Source organism: Vombatus ursinus, unplaced genomic scaffold, assembly GCF_900497805.2.
Source record: "Vombatus ursinus unplaced genomic scaffold, bare-nosed wombat genome assembly UNPS02012319.1, whole genome shotgun sequence".
Taxonomy (NCBI): Eukaryota; Metazoa; Chordata; class Mammalia; order Diprotodontia; family Vombatidae; genus Vombatus; species Vombatus ursinus.
In genome coordinates, this window is record NW_020952097.1 from 2,684,717 (window position 1) to 2,703,584 (window position 18,868).

Sequence of the window (18,868 nt, forward strand, 5' to 3'; positions counted from 1 at the left end):
CATGGCGGCCTTCGGGGCCCGGGTGGAGCCGCCGCCGCCTCCTCAGCCTCTGCAGCCGCCGCAGCCGCAGCCGTGGGCGGCGTCGGGCCCGCGCTTCCGCTGGTACCGCTACCAGGAGGCGGCCGGGCCGCGGCAGGCGCTGCGGAGGCTCCGCGAGCTGTGCCGCCAGTGGCTGCGGCCCGAGCGCCACAGCAAGGAGCAGATCCTGGAGCTGCTGGTGCTCGAGCAGTTCCTGACCATCCTGCCGGCCGACGTGCAGGCCTGGGTGCGAGGCCGCAGCCCGCGCTCCGGGGACGAGGCGGCCGCCGGCGTGGAGCTGCTGCTGCGGCTGAGGCTGCAGCAGGAGCAGGGGGCCGAGCCGCAGGTCAGCGCCCCGACGGGACGGGCCCGGGAAGGGGGAGGGGCAGGGGCGACGGGGGGCTGGGGGATGCACTGCCGGCGGCCTCCCTCCGGTACACGCGGCCTCCTGGGCAGGCCCCTCCAGCACTTATATTGTGTTAGATTGTTTTATGCCGTTATACTCATGTATCATCACATTATATCATATGATACATGTAACATCTTATATCTTGTCAAATATGTCATATGAAATAGTATGTCAGCTATCTTATAGTACATCATGTTTTAACATTATATCATATCATATTGTATATTGCATCCTGGGGGTAGTAAGTAGGTAGAGCACTGGACCTGTTGTTCAAATCCAGCCTCAGACATTTACTAGCTGGGAGACCCTGGGCAAGTCACTTAACTTAATCTGCTTCATTTTCTCCACCTTTTTTAAAACAAGAAAGAAAAGGGAATAATAATAGCTCCTACCTCTCAGAATTATTGCCAGGTTAAAAGGAGATAAAATATGTCCAGTGCCTTGTACATGTGCATTTTACAAGCGTGGAAGTTGAGGCAGGCAGAGGTGAAAGGACTTGCCAGGGATTACCCAGCTAGTAAGTGGCTTCTCAGGTCTTCCTCATTCCCCTGGCCACCTAGCTGTCACCCTAGGTAATTCTCAGTGTCAATGGATAGAGAACTGGCCTTGTCAGGTACAGCCTCTGTCCTATGGAGGCTGTATGTGGCCTTGGGCAAGTCAGTTAACCTTGATGCCTCCTGGGGAACTGCTAAGACAACAAATTTTAGGGAAGGTGTCAATCTGCTTTGGTGGCACTCCCCACTTCCAGGAAATCACTGGTCCTTTTAGGAAAACAAACAATACAATATTATAAGTACTTTAGATAAGTATAAACCAAGAAAGCTCATTCCTAACTAGGGAGGATCCCGGAAGGCTTCTTTAAGAAACTTGAAGGTCGAGTTGGATTTGGAAGGGAGGGAGCATTGGAAGGAAGGGCAGGGTGGGCCTGCCTGAGAAAAAATACGGAGAGGAGAATCAATTATAAAGCATTTATTAAGGGCCTACCATGTGCCAGGAACTGTGCTGGGAATACAGAAACAAAAGTTGTACAGCCCCTGCTCAGGAGTTTGACTGTGAAAGGGAGGAGAGATAGAAGGTTGGTGGAGGCATGACCATGTTTATGGGGATCAGGAGTGAGCCAGGAGATTGAAGACTAGAGGGGGAAGAAGCGGGGTATGGTTTTCTATTATCTGTGGAGGAATTGGAAGGGAATAGAATCAAGAAGACAAGGAGAGGGGTTTGGCCTTGGCAAGAGAAGAGCAAATATGTCTTGGAGGCTAGAGAGTAGTCTTTTTGGCAGGAGTGGAGGGTTCATGGAACAGTGGGCGATGATGGAGAGAGCCTGTCAAGGTTTCTGGATTTGAATGCTGGCTGGCTATGTTACTAATTGCATGATTTTGAGTGAGTCACTTCAACTAGATGATCTCTTAGGTCTCTTCTAGCTTTAATGATCTCTGACTGTGACTAACTCTGTGAGGCTAAGAAAGGTTGGTACAGGCCAGGGGTGGAGAACCTGGGGCTTTAAGGCCACATGTGTTGTTCTAGGTCCTTAAGCATTTGACTGAATCCAAATTTTACAGAACAAATCCTTTTATTAAAAGGACTATCGGGGCAGCTAGGTGGCTCGGTGGATAGAGCACTGGCGCTGGAGTCTGGAGGACCAGAGCTCAAATCCAGCCTCAGACATGTAACACTCACTAGCTGTGTGACTGTGAGCAAGTCACTTAACCCTGATTGCCTCAAAAAAAGGGGGGGGGGACTATTTATTTATTATTATTCATTCTGAAGGCCGAGCTTAAGGACCTAGAAGGCCTTAAGGCTGAAAGTTCCCCACCCTGGTATAGGCCATGTTATAGAGGTCTTTAAATGCCAAAGGGTTTTGAAGAGCACTGTATGTGGGTCTCTGAGTGTGCATTTGTTTCAGCAGTAGGTCCTCATCATGTGGGTCTACTTGTTTGTCCTCATAGGAGAACAGGTGCTTCCTCAATCAGAACAAATTCCCACAGAAATTGGAGCCCTGCATTTAGTTCATCAAGTGTCCCATTCCTGGGACAGATCTCTTTGTGAGGTAGACAGGTGTACAGGCCTTTAGTTTGAGCTGGGGTTTTCCTAGGTGGGGGCAGGTAAGCTGGCTGCCCTTTTCCCCTTAGCTGTAGTGTTTAAACCACTGCCTTCAGGATGCAGGCCTTAAAACAACCTTGACTCTTGAGTTCTAGGCACAATGCTGATGCACACTTTTGTATTTCTACAACTGAAGCAATCCTCACAACTGGCTCTTTCTCCTTTTTTTTCCCCCCCAAGCAAACTAGATCTCTGTCTCTCCAGCGACACACATTCCTATTTTCTTTTTATCACACCTAACACACCTTGTGCAATTGAACTGCAGACTTTGATTTTCCTATTTGGATTTGGTTTTCTAGTTTGCTGTTCAGACTGTTTGTGTATAGCTCTTCCTGAGCTTTCTGGCTATAACTAGAAGCATGGTTTCACACTGTTAGAACTGCTTTTCATGGAATTGTCACAGGAAGACAGTTGTCGCCTTCCCTTGAAGAAGGCTTCACTCTAGAAACTAAGGTTCTTTCCAAGGCAAACTTGTTTCTGAATGTTTCATTCCAGTGTGCTGGTCAGCCTGTACTCAGAAAAGTGAGATATTTTCCAGGGCCTTCTTGTGAATGTTTTCTTTACACAGATTTTCACATTATCCTTTTGAAAATAGTGACATGTTTCCAGAACTGAGCCTCCCTCAAGAGATTCTAGACTCAGTTATGGAATTTCCAAGGATTTGAGAAGGTTCTGTACTTTAGGCTTCTCAGCAGAGGCCAGTCTTGTCAGTTGGCACTAGGAATACCCTTATACATGTTTACAGAACCTAAGACCGTCTCATCTAACTCAAGAATTCTTTCTGCATGATCTCCAACATCTCCTACAGCTCTCCTCCTTAAATTTCCCCCTCAGTCTTCTCCAAGCTCAGCTTTCCATAGAATCTCGTAGTTGGAAAGGATCTTAGAAGTCACCCAGTTCAGAAATCCCTTCTGTAACATCTCCAACAAGTACTTATCCTGCCCTACGGAAAGACCTAGAGTGAGGGGAGCCTGCTTCCTTTTGAAGTTTTTCTTCCTAAAACTGATGATCCCTTTGATGCTTTCATGTTTGCCTATTTTGCACTTGCTCTTCTTAAAGCCCATCATGTACACAGCTTAAAAATCTGTTGTGGATTTTGCCTAGAAGTACTTTATTTAGTACTTCAGGACCCATGATCTGCAAACTAAAACAAGAAATTGAATTCCTAAGGAAAAAAAAATCCAAAAAGCAATGCAATTATCTCTTTGAGGAACTTGAGAATTGGAACAACTTTTACCTTTGGAAATACCATGTATATACTTTTGGGATAGTTACTTGACAACAGAGAAGATACTAGAAATTTTTGACACTGCCATCAAACATGGCAGGACCAGAGGATTTAAGCTAGACTCTGTGACCTGAGTCTGTTTGCTGCTGAAGTAAAAGTAGAAACTGCTAGGGATTTGGAAGGGACCATCACCATATGGATCCAGAGTAATCCATCCAGACCTTCTACTGGACAGATGTTAGCAGTAATTCTTGAGAGACTGCACTTCAGAACGGAAAATTCAGTTTTTGACCCCTCTTTTTAATGGTTATCATTACATAGTTTAATTAGATGCTTTATACTTACTTTTCCAGTATCTTACTGTAGGAATTGATATTGCTGTACAAATATACAAGCAGATATTTGAAAAATTCTTAAGGGTCCATTTCACCAGGATTCTCAGGGCCAAATGAAAATATTGGAGCCTAAAGTTTGGCTGCTCCCCTTGAAGCTATTGTACTTATTCACACAAATCTTCTTGTATTTGGGTATATCAAAGTTAGTGTTTTCCCTTTGAATTCTCTGCTAGAGATACTCAGAGACTTTAAAATTCTTTGGAGGTCATCTGTACACAGATGTGAAACAAGGTCCATAACACCAGCAAGACAAGAAGATTTTTTAATGTCATCCCAAGGTCTGCTAAATCCCTGGAGCCAGAGCTCTTTTGTAATCTATGCCAAAAAAAAAAAATAAGAAAAAGGCTGGGTGAAAACTGTACAGAATAGATAGTAAAGCAATTCATTCAACTATTTCTGAACTGGGTTTTTCAAAGGAAATGTAGCAATTGCCTATTGTTATGAGTATGTGTTGATAGAGGGTGCATGTGCAAGAGCACCTTGGCCCAAGGACAGGGCTTGAAGGCATATTTACATATATGTATATGTTACCTATGTATACATATATGTATATGTTATGTGTGTATACACACAGACATTGGAGTAATTGCCTGATTATATCCTGGACATCTTGGCTCTGATAACAGAAGAAATTTCAAATGCCAGTAGAACTGATGATAAGATAAGGGGCAGCTGGGTGGCACATTGGATAGAGTGCCAGGCCTAGAGTCCAGAAAATTCCTCTAGGTTCAAATCTGGCCTCAGACACTTACTAGCTGGGTGACCCTGAGCAAATCACTTAATCCTGTTTACCTTAGTTTCCTCATCTGTAAAATGAACTGGAGAAGGAAAGGGCAAACCACTCCACTATCTTTGCCAAGAAAACCCCACATGGGGTCACAAGGAATCAGACATGACTGAACAACAGCAAACTAGAGGATTAATTTTCTAAAACTGAAGTTTGACAGCCTTTTGTTAGCTTTGGAACTCAAGTTAGGACTCCTGTACTCACGTTGATCTTTAAATTTTTTTTAAAAAATGTCAAGGGTATAGTCCTATATGAAATATTTCAAGGTGCCAGCTATCTCTCACGTACTACACATGTTTAGATGTCTTATTTAAAAAGAAATATATTATTTTATAGATTGTATGTGTGATAATACAGGTATACATTACAGAAATGCAAACAGTAATGCTTGGAGACCATTAAATAAATGCTTTCTTGTTGGATCCCTTCTAGCCTTTGCTCAGTACGGTTAGTTCCACAGCCCGGGAAGGTTACCTTGGTCAATGTCAGCATATTAAATCTGGCTCCTTAGTTCACTTCTTGGAGATCAGGAGCCAAATAGGCTTGTTTTAGCTGTCCCTCATGCCTGGAATGCACTCCTTCCTCACCTTCATTTCTCAAAGTCCTTCTCAGAATAGCTTCTTTTAGAGCTCAGCTCAAGTGCCACCTCGTACAAGAAGTCTTTCTTAATCCTCCCCACCCTACCCCCATCACCTTGTATTTTGTCTGTACCTGGTTAATCCTCAAGGACAAAGACTTTTCATTTTTGTCTTTGTGTTTCTGCTGCCAGCCTAGTGCCTAGCATATACTAGAGCCCAATAAATCCTTGTGGATTGATTGATTGTTCAGTAACATCAGGGTGAGTAAAGCCACTAATGAAGACTACAGCTCTTCTGTGGTAGTAGAGAGAGCAATGTAGAATTTATTGTTTGAAGTTTATTCCTCTTGTCTTCCTCTGTGATCTTGTAAGCTTCTTAAGGGCAGAGACTGACTTCAGAGTCCTCTGGAACCTTGTGCAGAGCTAAAGACTTAGGAAGTGCTCAGGAGCAGGAAGGGGTGGGATAGAAAGTTTAGACAGGCTCTTAGTCCAGCAGAGAGATAAGCTATAAACAGTGATAACTCTAATATACAAAAATTTGTGATGAATTCTAACATTATAAAACACAGCTTGAAGTTACTGCATGGTTGTTACTGATGGATTAAAAAAAAAATCTCTGTGGAAGGAGTGGTATTTGAGTCAAGTTTTAAAGGCTTATGGATTTTGGTCCTCCTATGTCATCTGCCCAGAGGATTGCCCAACTCTACAGATCTAGTTCTCAGGAAGGGGCTAAGCCAGGATTTGAACCCACATTGTTGAACTCCAAATCTAGCACTTTCCACTACATTACTGGCATATACCTCAGGAAGGCAAAGATAAGGAAGTGGGAAGGAGGATATTTTAGGCATAAGGAACAGGAAGAAAAAGGCACAGGGGCAAGAGAACACAAAATTAGGGGGAGGGCCCCACAGTGCAAAATATTTCCATTCATAGATTTGTCCTCAGCACAGAACAGAGCCTGGAATGGCAGACTTATGACTCCCTAAAGCTCTCTCTTTCCTCTACAATATATAGTTTCTGCCTATTGCTTTAGAAAGAAAATTGGATTTTAATAAGTTTGAGTTTGAATCCTGTCTGTGCCGCCTGCTTATTCTGTGACCTTGGGCAAACCAACTTTTCCTCTCCTTTCCGTTCTGCTTCTTCATAAGTGAAGAGGTCAAACAAGATTATCTCCAGTCTTCCAACTCTGAGACTCCATGACTGATTGTTGATGTTTAGGTTTTTTTCCAACAAATCAGAAGCTGTCCTTTCTTACAAGCTGAGAGACTCCTTGCCCTGAAAAGTAAAAGCATGAATGTTCATAAAAGGACTGGGACAGATTCCTACTGGGTAGCTCTCATGGATCCAGTTGCCTGTCTCATAAGATAGATGCAGTATAGCCAAGTTTCAGAGCCGTCCCTGGCAATAAGAGCGCTTTTAAAACAGGAATGATACAAGGAAGGGAGTGGATTTCAATCAGGGCCAACCAGATTACATAGGAATACAGTTTTTCTCAAAATGTGGGTAAAGTAAATTGTAAGAAAGTAAAAAATGCCATTTATGTTGATGCCAGAGTTCTCTACCTAAATCTCCTGTGGCTGGAACTCCTCTTAGTTGTATCTCTGGAGTACAGTGAACCTATTCTGTGCCATTTCCATGGGGCAGTGGGTTAAAGCAGTGGACTTTGAGTCAGGAAGATATGAATTCAAAGCCTGCATCAAACACTAGCTGTAATTCTCCAGGCAAGTCACTTAACTTGGGCCTTAGTTTCCTTGTCTATAAAATCGGGATTAGATTCAACATCTGGGGTCCCTTCTAATTCTAAATCTATGATCTATATATACCCTATGCACCTTATCTGTTAATAGCATCCAAGGTTTCTCTCAAATCCTTTCTATTGCCTGCAGTCCTACACTCTGGAGTGCTATTTATCTTCATGAATCATGCTTGGCCTTCCTGGATGCCTCCATGCCTCACTAATGTTTGTTATCTTTGGTACTCTCCTGCCTTTTCCCCAGGGAGCAGATCTGGAGACAAGATCTCTAGGTGTACCTCTGGCTCCAGATTTCCAGGAAATTGGAACGTTCCCTAGAGCCCAGGGTATGGTTCCTGTCACCATGCTAAGGGTAGACTTCCCTTTCCTCACAGCCCTGTTCTCACCTGCCATGTTCCTAATGGTCCCCCAGGTACCAGGCTTTGCCCAGCAACCAGAAGTGCTATCAGAGGAGAAGGCAACAGAGATGACAATCCTGGGAGGAGTGCCAGAATCATCTGCTTTGCTTCCCGTCAGTGACTCTTCAAGAACAAAGTCTGAATCTCTTCACCATGGAACCTTGGTCTCCCTCCAGGATTCCCAACAAGGTATTCTCTTCTTCCCATTAATGGGACTTAAAGACTTCAAAAATCTATGATTTTACTGGTGCAAGCATTCCATCCACTGAACACACAGATCACAGCCTCTCTATGCTCCATGAATTGCTGTAGCCGAATAATTGTTTTTTAGCGTACCCAATAATTAGTTTTGCTCAACTTGGCAATGCAACTCCTCCGACTGAAGATAGACATTCCATCGTGGGCTCATGCATGAAGCCTTCCCAGTTTGGTAAAATTGCTGGTATTCTGCTGCTAGAGAGTTTGCAAACCTAATCACCTCTATGCCACAATGACAGTAGTACTTTGATGGAGGTTAGATATACCATGTCACAGTGATGTTGCATATATTTATAAAGCCCTTCATTTCCAAAGAGCTTTTATAGACATAACTTAGCCTGAGTCTCACCACAACCATGTGAGACAGATAGTGCAAGTAATGATAACTCCATTTAACAGAAAATTAAACTAAGACCTAGAGACATAAAAGTGACCAGCCTAAGATCACATCAAAACTAAGTCTTTTTCTCTTGGTCCATTGGTCTTTCCATTATACCATTCCATCTGAGAGGAAGCGCCAAGATATATGGTATAAATTATAAGTAGTCCAGAGGAGAAATAGAACTATCCTTGCCCTTCCTCATGGCTGCCTTCTATATTCCTTCCCGTCTATTCCATCTGCATTCCCCAGCTCATCTTCCTCTTTTTTGACAAACCTTGCCAGGCCCTAGGGATGAAAAGGATAGATAAGGCACAAACCCTATTGACAAGGACCCTCCATAGACAAGTATACATATACAGTAACTGGGATACAAAGAAGAGGGGGATAAATTAAAAGGCGTGATACAAAACTGTGTTATGAGAAATAAAAGGAAAGAGATCACTTTCACCTATGGTGGGTCTTGCAGTGGGGAGAGAGAGGTACTGTCATGGACAGCTTCATGGAGTAGATGACTTGAGTTGAGCATTGAAGAAATAGAATAACTTCAACAAATGAGAGTTGGGGAGTTTTTTTTCCAAGGTTGGATATTAGTGTGAGCAAAGTCAAGGAGATGAAAGAGAGGGCAAGCTTAGACCAGCCTGAGATTAGGCTAGTTTATCTGGAATGTAAATTACTTGAAAGGGATTAGTGGAAGATAAAATTGGACTGGTTGATTGAAGCCACTTTTTGATGGGCTTAGAATGTCAGAGTTTGGAGCTTATCCTTTGTGAGGCTATTCAGAGCCCTTGAGGATTTTTTGGTAGAGAAATGACTTGCTCTTATGGAGGTTAGTGTCAGAAGGTGAGCTTGAAAGAAATGGCACCAATTAAAATGCTATTACCATCTCCCTGGTAAGAAGCAGAATCTTGAATTGTTGGGATTGGGGGAAATGGAAGGGGCCAGACTGGAGGGTTATTAACAAAGGTAGAAATGATAGGATTTGATGATGAGAAGTGATGAGGGCCTAAATTAGGGTGGTTGCAATGAGTAGAGGGAAGAGGCTTAATTTGAGTATTTTGTGGGGCAGCTAGGTGGTGCAGTGGATAGAGTACTGGCCCTGGAGTCAGGAGGACCTGAGTTCAAATACGGCCTCAGAAACATAACACTCATTAGCTGTGTGACTCTGGGCAAATCACTTAACCCCAACTGCCTTGCAAAAAAAAAAAAAAATGAGTGTTTGTATGGAGGTAGCTTAAACCAGATTTTAAAAGTGGGATTTAGTAATACTAGAGGAATAGTGGTCCCATTAAAAGAAATAAAGGAGTTGGGGGGAGGATCAGGTTTGGAGGCTTAAATGAGTTTGGATAGGAGCATATTGAATTTGAGATGCTGGCAGAACATATCAATTTGTTCAGCAGGCAGCTGGAAGTACAACACTGGAGTTTTGAGGAGATGTTGCATGTGGCATCATCTGTATGGAGACAATAATTGAAACGATGATAGTACATGAGAGTCTAGAGAACCACCCATATTTAGGAGGTGGTTATAAGAGCAGCTATGAAAAGACAGAGAGGAAGTAGACAATGGGAGAAGAATTACAATAGTAATTGTAATTACTAAAGCCAAAGAAAGAGAAATATCAGCAAGCCAGGGGTGGTACACAATGTCATATGCCACAGAGACTAAAAAGGATGAGGACAGAAAAGAAGTCATTGCATTTATTAACAGGTTGACCTTGACAATCAGTGTTTCAGAAGAGAAGTGGGGCAGAAATCAGACTGAAGGAGGCTGAGGATTCAGTGAATTGTGAAGACATAGACCCAGAAAGTTTGGCAGTAGAGATATAAAGGTGGGGATGACAATTTGAAAGGTGGCATGATCAATGGAAAGTTTTTATAGGATAAAGTAAACCAGAATATATTATAAGTTAAGGGCTAGGAAGCATCAGGGAGATTGCATGAAAGATCTATAGGATGGAATGTAAACTCTTTAGTGAATAGAATTTAAGACCCTCCTTAAGGTCTAATTTTAACCTACCTTTGTAGCATGGTTTCACATATTTCCCTTTCATCAATCAGTAAACGTTAATTTTGTACCAGGCACTGGGTTAAGCACTAGGGATACAAAAAGAGACAATAGACAGTCCCTGCCCTCAAGGAGTCTACAATCTAATGGGGGAGACCACATGCAAACAAATATATACAAAACGTGCTATATACAGGATACATAAGAAATAATTAACAGAAGGAAGGCATTGGAATTAAGATTAAATTAAAGGTTTGGAAAGACTTCCTGTAGAAGATGGGATTTTAGTTGGGACTTAAAGGAAGCCAGGCAGATCAGTAGTTGAAGTGGAGGAGGGAGAACATTCCAGGCATAGGGGACAGTCATAGAGAATATTGGGACCCAAGAGATGAAGTGTCTTGTTCATGGGAAAAACTGAGGCCACTATCACTAGATTGAAGAGTTCATGTTGAAAAGTAAGGTGTAAAAAACCTGTAAAGGTAGAAGGGTACCAGGTTATGATAGGCTTTGAATGCCAGATAGAGTGTTTTGTATTGCTTCTGGAGGCAATGGGAAGTTTGTTTATTGGGAGGAGAGGTGGGGTTGGGCAGGGCTGGGGAGTGACTTAGACTCTTGCTTCTGGAAAATCACTTTAGTGGCTGAATGGAGGAAGGAGACTTAAGGCAGGCAGATCCAGTATTGAGGGCCTGCACTAGAGTGGTAGCAGTGGCAGAGGAGAGAAGGGTATCTATTCCAGAGATGATGTAAAGGTGAAATCAAAAGGCCTTGGCAACAGATTGGATATGAGGGTTGAGAGGTAGTGAGGAATCCAGAATGACTTTCATGTACTCTTTGTTTCAATACAACTGGTATTTATTCTCCAACTGTGTGTCTGAGAAGTTTGGCTTCCATTTCTGCAGGATACTCTTTCCTCAACTAAGGCTGAACTCAATTGCCATCTTCTCTTTGAAGCTTTTACCAGTTCCTACAATGAAAAGTGTTCTGTGCCTCCTTAAATTTTACTGGACCATCTTGTTGGGATTTCTTTTTTTGCTCCCTTCAAACACTATCTTGTTATCCCACCCCATAGTGGAATCTAAGCTCCTTGAGGCCAGCAACTCTCATTTGTTACCTTTTTTCCCCCATTATCTTACTCTTAGTATGTACTTAATAAATGTTTATTAAAACATCTGTTAATTGAATTAATTAATGTTGAAACATACATTTGCTGAATTTGAATAGAATTAAGGATCCAGGGGTTGAGTTATCCTTATCAAGGAGGAGGTCTACTGTGGGATGGGAGGGAAGAAGGAAAGAGTGAATAAGTATTTTGAGTGGAAGAGAGGAGTAGAACACAAGAGGAGCTCCTCCCAAAATGGCCTTACTCTGCTCAAGTTGGTAAAGGTCAGCAATTGAGTGTGAAAAAGGAGGAAGTGTTGAGAAAGACTGAGGAGTGTGAAAGAAACAGTCCCCTATTCATCCTTGATGTTCCTATTGAGCTCCATCTCTTTGCTTTTTCTATTGCCCTGGCCACCCTTCTACCTTCATTTTTTCCCTATTTTAGTCCAGTGTGTCCCTTTCATTCTTTTCATTCTCATTGCTTCTCCATAATGAAATCACTATTAAGATGGGTCATCCCTTTTTGTTGTTGTTGTTGTTGTTTTGCCCTGGGCTACAGGGAAAATAAATTTGGGGAAAGGATAAACTAAAGTTGAAGGGAAAAAACGACCTTTGTTTCATTGAGATTGTACTGTTTCTGCCTTGAGGTCCTTTGTCTCAGATTAAGTATTGAGTGACATTTGCATTTTTCTTTATTATAGATCAAGAAACCAGGACTATGAATGAGGAGTTAATTCTAAAGCAGGAAATTTCTGAAGAGGTGGAATCCCAGTGGATGGTTTCAGAAAGACCCAGAGAGGAAGTTTCCCAGGGACCTGTGTTTGGAGAAGCCCTTGAACAGGAGGTCAGGTTAGAGAGACAGCCGGGAAAATCTGGGGAGGAGAGCCTGAACAGATCCCTTTCCTTGGAAAGGGGTTTCAGACCAGTGACAGCAATCCACCAGACAACTTCCATAGAGGAGCAAAGCCAAGAATTTAATGAATTTGAGAGAAGCTTCAATCTTAGTTCAAACCATGTTACAGATCAGAGATTTCCTATCGAAGAGGATGCTCATTGTGATACCTGTGGTGAAATTTTTCAAGAAACTTCAGAGCTTATTGAACATGAGAAAATTCATATTGGAGAGAAACCTTATAAATGCGATGATTGTGGAAAGGCTTTTGGTCGAAGCTCACACCTTATTCAGCATCAGAGAATTCACACTGGAGAGAAACCCTATGAATGTAATGAATGTGGGAAAGCCTTCAATCAAAGTTCACACCTTGTTAGACATCAGAAGATTCACACAGGAGAGAAACCCTACGTATGTACTGAGTGTTGGAAAGCCTTCAGTCGGAACTCAGTCCTTATCAGGCACCAGAAAATTCACACTGGAGAGAAACCCTATGAATGTAGTGAATGTGGGAAAAATTTCAGCCAGAGTTCCGGCCTTAGGAAGCATCAGAGAATTCATACTGGGGAGAAACCCTATGAATGTAGTGAATGTGGGAAAGGTTTCAGGCTGATCTCAACCCTCATTCAACATCAGAGAATTCACACTGGAGAGAAGCCCTTTGAATGTGAGGAATGTGGGAAAGCCTTTCTGCGGAACTCTGGGCTTGTTGAACACCAGAGAAGTCATTCTAGGCAGTGAGCAGCCACCAAGAGTAGCAGCCTTCCCTTGTGAAGGAGGCAACATTGGATCAGACTCTTCATCTGGGATGACTCTGAAACATAAATTAATCTCAGTTGCATCATTTTTGCCCAGCAATGACCTATGTTAAGTCTCTCTATGTACCAGTGTCTTACCTTACAAGACCTAGTAAAAAGGAGAAGTTGGGGATCAGGGGTGCCCTGGAAAGAGACTTCCTTACTGAATGGAGGGGGGATGCAAAAGCACCTGTTCCTGAGTACAAAAAGGAAAAAGGGCTCAGGTGTGGCCCTTGAAACAAAAAGATACTGTGGTAGCTGAGTCACGGGAGCTGAGAGATCAAATTCCTATGACATTCCACTGAACACCAGAGAAAACTTGTTTTTATGATGCTTGTAACTTTCCCTTCATTTGTTCTTTTTATTGACCTTCTCCTCTTAAGCTCCCAACCCGTCTTCCTGTAGTTAGAGCAACAAAAACCTTCAGAAACACCCCTGGTACCTACATATTCCTGCCTCAGGGACAGGGGGTAGGGAGATACTGGGAGACTGGGTTCTGTGTTTTTGGAGGGGCCTAGATACAGTAGTGGCACCTAGGAAGGAAGCTGGTGGGAAAGAAGAAAGGGGTTATTGGGAAGCCAATCTAAAAACCAAGAAGTGCCTCTGAGGGTTTATCCCAGCAGGAGACCCTAAACCCTGCTGGGAGGGCTACCCAGAAAAAAACAGAGGTGGTTGGTGGGGGGCAGTGCACTACCACTCCTCATTCCTGCTCTGTGCTGTGCTTGCCACTTGAATGCTTCTTCAGGATTCAGGTTGCCCAAGTATGTCCCTAGCTTTCTCATGAATCTGATCTCAGATCTGTGGGAAGTCCTAGGGCCTCTTCATTCTCTGTCCCTCTCTTCAGCTGTAGAAATGGGAAGATCACCTATAAAGTCCTTTCCAGTTATAATTCTTGATCCTATTATCTTCTGTCCACTAGTCTGTCTCTCACTTTTCCAACTTCCAGAATGCTGTTAATGGGGACTCCATGTAAGACAATTTGTGTATGTAATATCAAGAACAGTGGATTTGGAGTCAGAAGATATGGGTTAAAATCCTAGCTCTACTGCTTACGATCTGTGTGAACTTGAGCAGTTCTCACATCTTCTGTGGGCCCCAGTTTACTCCTGTAAAACAAGGAGATTGGAATGTGAAAGTGTATGCAAGTCCTGAGCATTGTTCTAAGCTGGAAGACAGGCAAAGGACTTGCTTTTCCAAACTGCAGAGGAAGATGTGAGAATGGGTCAGCATGCCCTGGTCAGAATTGGCCCACTCCTGCAGGGGAAGTTGACAGAAACCATGAGTGTTTGGGTCACGTTTGGGGAGGAGGGGTGGGGTGAGCAGCCACGTGCATTAGTTGTCTCACTCCCACTCCCTAATTCCACGCAAAGGTGACTTTGGATCTCACTCAAAAACTTAGACTACTCTTTCTAAGGCTGACAAATCTCCTTAATTGCTAAATGTGGTGGCCTTCTCTCATCCCTCACACTTTCTCTGTTTGCAGCGACCATGAGAGAAATTGGCCCAGTTTGTTGTTCTCTCAAGGTTCTTCTGTCTCTAATTTCCTGGTCTCCTTTGCTGAATCATCCATCTCTTGCCACAAGTGTGGATGTCCCATAAATCCTTGCCGTAGTCCTTCAATCAATCAATCCCCAAGCACGTACTTCATGCCAGGTACTCAGTTAAGTGTTAGGGATACGAAGACAGAAGTAAAACAATCCCTGCTCTTGAGAAGCTTCCAGTCCAGCTGGGCTAGACTACATGCATATATAGACATTTATGAAATAGATATAAATGATTTGAGGGAAAGTACTAGTAGCTGGGGAGGAATAGAAAGGCTTCAACTTGAAGGTGGTGCTTGCTGAGCCTTGAAAGAAACTAGGGATTCTAAAAGGCAGAGGTCAATAGAACTTTATTTCAGGCTTGGAGGATAGCCAAAGCAAAGGCGATGCAGTAGGGATATAGGAAACGCAAGATCACTTTGGCTCACCTCTCCTGTCTTTGTGACTACACAGAAAATTCAAGTATCATTGGCTCCCAGGTTTATATATCCATTCATAATCACTCTCCTGAACTCCAGTCCTGCATTCAGTCAAATTCAGCATGCATTTGTTGAGGGCCTACTGGAAGAGGCACTGAAAGGTGCCAAAGATATAAGCACAAACAAGATGGTTTCTGCCCTGAAGGAGTTTATAGTCTACCTGGAGGAGACAACAGGTATTCAGATAAGCATCTGTAGAATAAATACAAAATGATTTTGGAAAAGGAGGAAGAGCACTGACAACTCTGATCAATCAGGAAAGGCTTCCTGTAGGAGGCAGCCCTTGAACTGAGCTTGCAGAGGGGATTTTACAAGGCAGAGGTGAGGGATGAGGACTTCCAGGCAAGAGGGAGACAGCCTTCACAAAGAGATGGAGTATCATGCTGGAGGATTAGTATGACAATTTGGGCTCAAACACAGAGTGTGAGGAGGAATGATGTGAGATCAGTTCATAAAGATAGGTTGGGGCTAAATTGTAAAGGGCATTAAATGCCAAGAAGTATTTTATCCTAGAGGCAATGGGGAGCCACTGAAACTCACCAGTTGCCTACTAGATTTTCCCACCTGGATACCCTGTAGTCATGTAGAACTCAAATTGAAAGCAGAATTCACATTTCCTCAGAGATCTATCCATCTTCCTAATCACCCAAGTTTATCACCTCTCTTGACTCTCTTCTCTTCACCCCCCCAGTTAATCAAATCTATTTTATTTCTCCTCTGGAATGCCCCTCATAGCAATCCCTTTTACTTCACTTCACCCAAATTGCCACCACCCTGGTTCAGGACCTTATCGCCTGTAACCTGAACCATTCCAATAGCCTCCTAATTGTTTTTCCTGTTTCCAATTCATCTGGTATACAGCTACCACAACTATTACTAAAACAGGTCTGACCATGTCCCTCCCCTATTTGGACATTTTAAGTAGCTCTATCACCTAAAGAAAAAATAAAGATTTCTCAGCCTGATCTTTAAGACTCTCCATAATGTCTACATATAGATAGATTTATATTTAATAAATAATAATTAATTGATAGTTATGCCATATTACTCTCCTCACCCTAGTTTCAGCCAAACTGGCATACCAGCTATTTACTAAATTTGACGTGCAATCTCCTACCTCTGTGCATTTGTATAGCTTTCTAGACCCTACCTAGGATTAATTTAAGGCTCAGCTTAGGTTCCAACTTCATGGCGCCTTCTCTGATCCTGTCAGTGATTAGTGGTGTCCCCTCAAATTACCTTGTTTTGACCTTTGAATAGTTTAATGTTGAGGGCAGGGTTGTCTCTATTGTCAGTATCGTGCACATAGTAACTGCTTTTAAAAATGTTCGATTGCCCACCGAATCTCAGAATGGATAGGGATCTGATAGGCACAAAAGTCCTCTCTACAGTTTGCATATATCTACAGGAACCTTTATTGAATCCTCTTGCAACTCATTAGAATGGGGGATGATATAACTATGGAGCTCCGTTCAGTAGGTAATAATTCACTAATTAACACAAGAAAGCAAAGTTGAACCTAGGTGAGTTTTCTAACATTGTTTCTTGGTTCCACTCCTCCCTCCCCCCCATGCCCTTTTCTAGCTTTTTTGGGCTGCTAGTAAGAAGACCTATTTCAAGCTAGTCTAGGCTGTGATGTTGATTTACTTACCTGAGGTTAAGTCCCTTCACCTTTTCTGGGCTTCAGTATCTTCCTCTGTAAAATGAGATACTAGATTGGATCCCTTTAATTTTTGCTCTCTATCCAGGCTCATTTCTTCTGGGAGTTACTCCCTCCATTATAACCTTCTTTAATCTCTCCTGATTCATTTTCTCTTTGCCACTGCCTTGAAAACATGCCTGAATTTCTCCCTTCCTTAAAAATCCTTCACTTGATTTGTGGACATATTCAACTTAAGAGAACATATAGCCCAGGCTTTGCCTGAAAAATCTGTCTAGCATGATTGCATTCATCAGAGGGGATTTTTTTTGCCTAGACAGAAGCTTTCTGTGCACCTGCCAATGTCTTAGGGGAATGTTAAATTGTTATAATGCCAAATAACAATATTGGGGATTTGTGTTTTTGTTCTTTTGAGGGTAAATTTGATACCACAGTTAACCTATATAGCTCATTAGAGACATTGTTATTGACCTAAGAGATGTGGGCACATTTATGTTTTCATTGGATGAGATAACTTACTGTTACAAACATACTTAACATAACTTTACTTTGGAAGTCATTAAGTTTTCTGACTGGTCATTGTAGGAAGGGGAAGTGATTTTTGTGGGGTGGGAAGTGATTTAAATAATGTCAATTCAGTAACTTTATTGCATTAAAATAATTTTGACAAAAGAAAGAAAAATTCACTTTTCCCTACCATCCCCTCATGTTCTTAGCCTGTATTCTCCCTTTTATAGCCAAACTCCCAAAGGGGTTATCTATACCTGCTGCCTCCATTTTTTCACCTCTCATCCATGTGTCGACCCCATACTTTCTGGCTTCCTATCCCACTACCTAACTAAAACTGCCCTCTCCAAGGTTACTAACAGTCTCCTTACGCGCCACTGACTTTTTCACAGTCCTCATTCTATTTGGCCCTTCTGCAGCTTTTGACACTTAGGAGCACTCACTCCTGGACACCATCCTTCCTTGAGTCCTGTGATGTTATTCTCTCTTTTGGTTCTCCTACCTGCCTGATTACTCTTTAGTCTGCTTTACTGGGTCATCATCCTCCCACCCACTAAATGTGGGCAACCTCAAAAGCTTTGTCCTGGGTGGGCGCTTGTCTTTAACATTTGTTTGGTGATATCAGCTTCTATGGTTGTAGCCATTGGCTCTATGCAGATGACACCAAAATCTATTCAGCCTTAATCTGTCTTAAATGAGCTTCCCCTGCTGTTTATCTCCTTCCAGTGTCCTGTAGCCGTTTCAAACTCAGCCATGTTCAAGAGAACTTGTATTTCCCCCCAAACCCTTCCACATTTCACAACCACAGGATCCTCCATGTGTCTTCCCTCTCTCATCTCCCAGACTCAACCAGTTGTTAAAACTTGTCAATTCTGCCTCTTCCTTAATCCAACCCCTCTCCACTTAGGCAGCCTGTACCCTATTTCAAGCCCTCATTACTTTTCCACTAGACTATTAAAATAGCCTCCCAGTTAGAATCTCCAATTTCTCTCATTCCACTCCATCCTCCTCACAGCTGTCCAGCTGATAATGCTAAGACACAAATCCAGCCATCTCACTCCCCTGCTTACCCATTACTACCAAGATAAGATACAAACTTCTGACCCTGACATCCAGTATTGTTTCATATTGTTCTTTTCATGTATTTTATTCAGGACAAGCTGACCTACTACCTGTTCCCTGTAAACACCATTCCGTCTCCCACTTCTGACCCTTGCTTAGGTATTTTCTACACAAGGTGGCTGGTTTGCATGTCCTTAGAATCACCAGATTCAGAGCACAACTGAGGTGCCATTTTTTGCATCAAACTTCTCATCCTGCCAGTTTTTAGTTGTCTTTCTCTTTAAATTATTTTTTATAGTATATAGTGGTTAATTAATGTTTGTTAATGGAGTTGAATTTCCTAGGTGCTTTCCAGTTCTAGCCATTAGGACTCAGGCTCTTGTACACAGCCCCTCTCTAGTCAGACCTCACATACCCAAGCATGCCTTCATTCTGTACTTGCATCGTACCAGTCATGGAATCCTCTCCTCCAAACCATCTCCCCTTGCTGCTAATTTAATTTCTGTCTTCAAGTAACGTTACT

The 18,868-nt window shown here is 42.7% G+C and overlaps 1 protein-coding gene across 1 annotated transcript; it reads left to right on the top strand.

The window, feature by feature from the left end:
- The first annotated feature begins 1 nt into the window (after position 1).
- LOC114039833 (zinc finger protein 397-like) lies at positions 2–17,335 on the top strand. Its single transcript, XM_027857712.1, has 3 exons — positions 2–364; positions 7,680–7,854; positions 12,109–17,335. The coding sequence occupies exons 1-3, from the start codon at positions 2–4 to the stop codon at positions 13,038–13,040; spliced, it is 1,470 nt and encodes a 489-aa protein (XP_027713513.1). The 3' UTR covers positions 13,041–17,335.
- Positions 17,336–18,868: the final 1,533 nt, after the last annotated feature.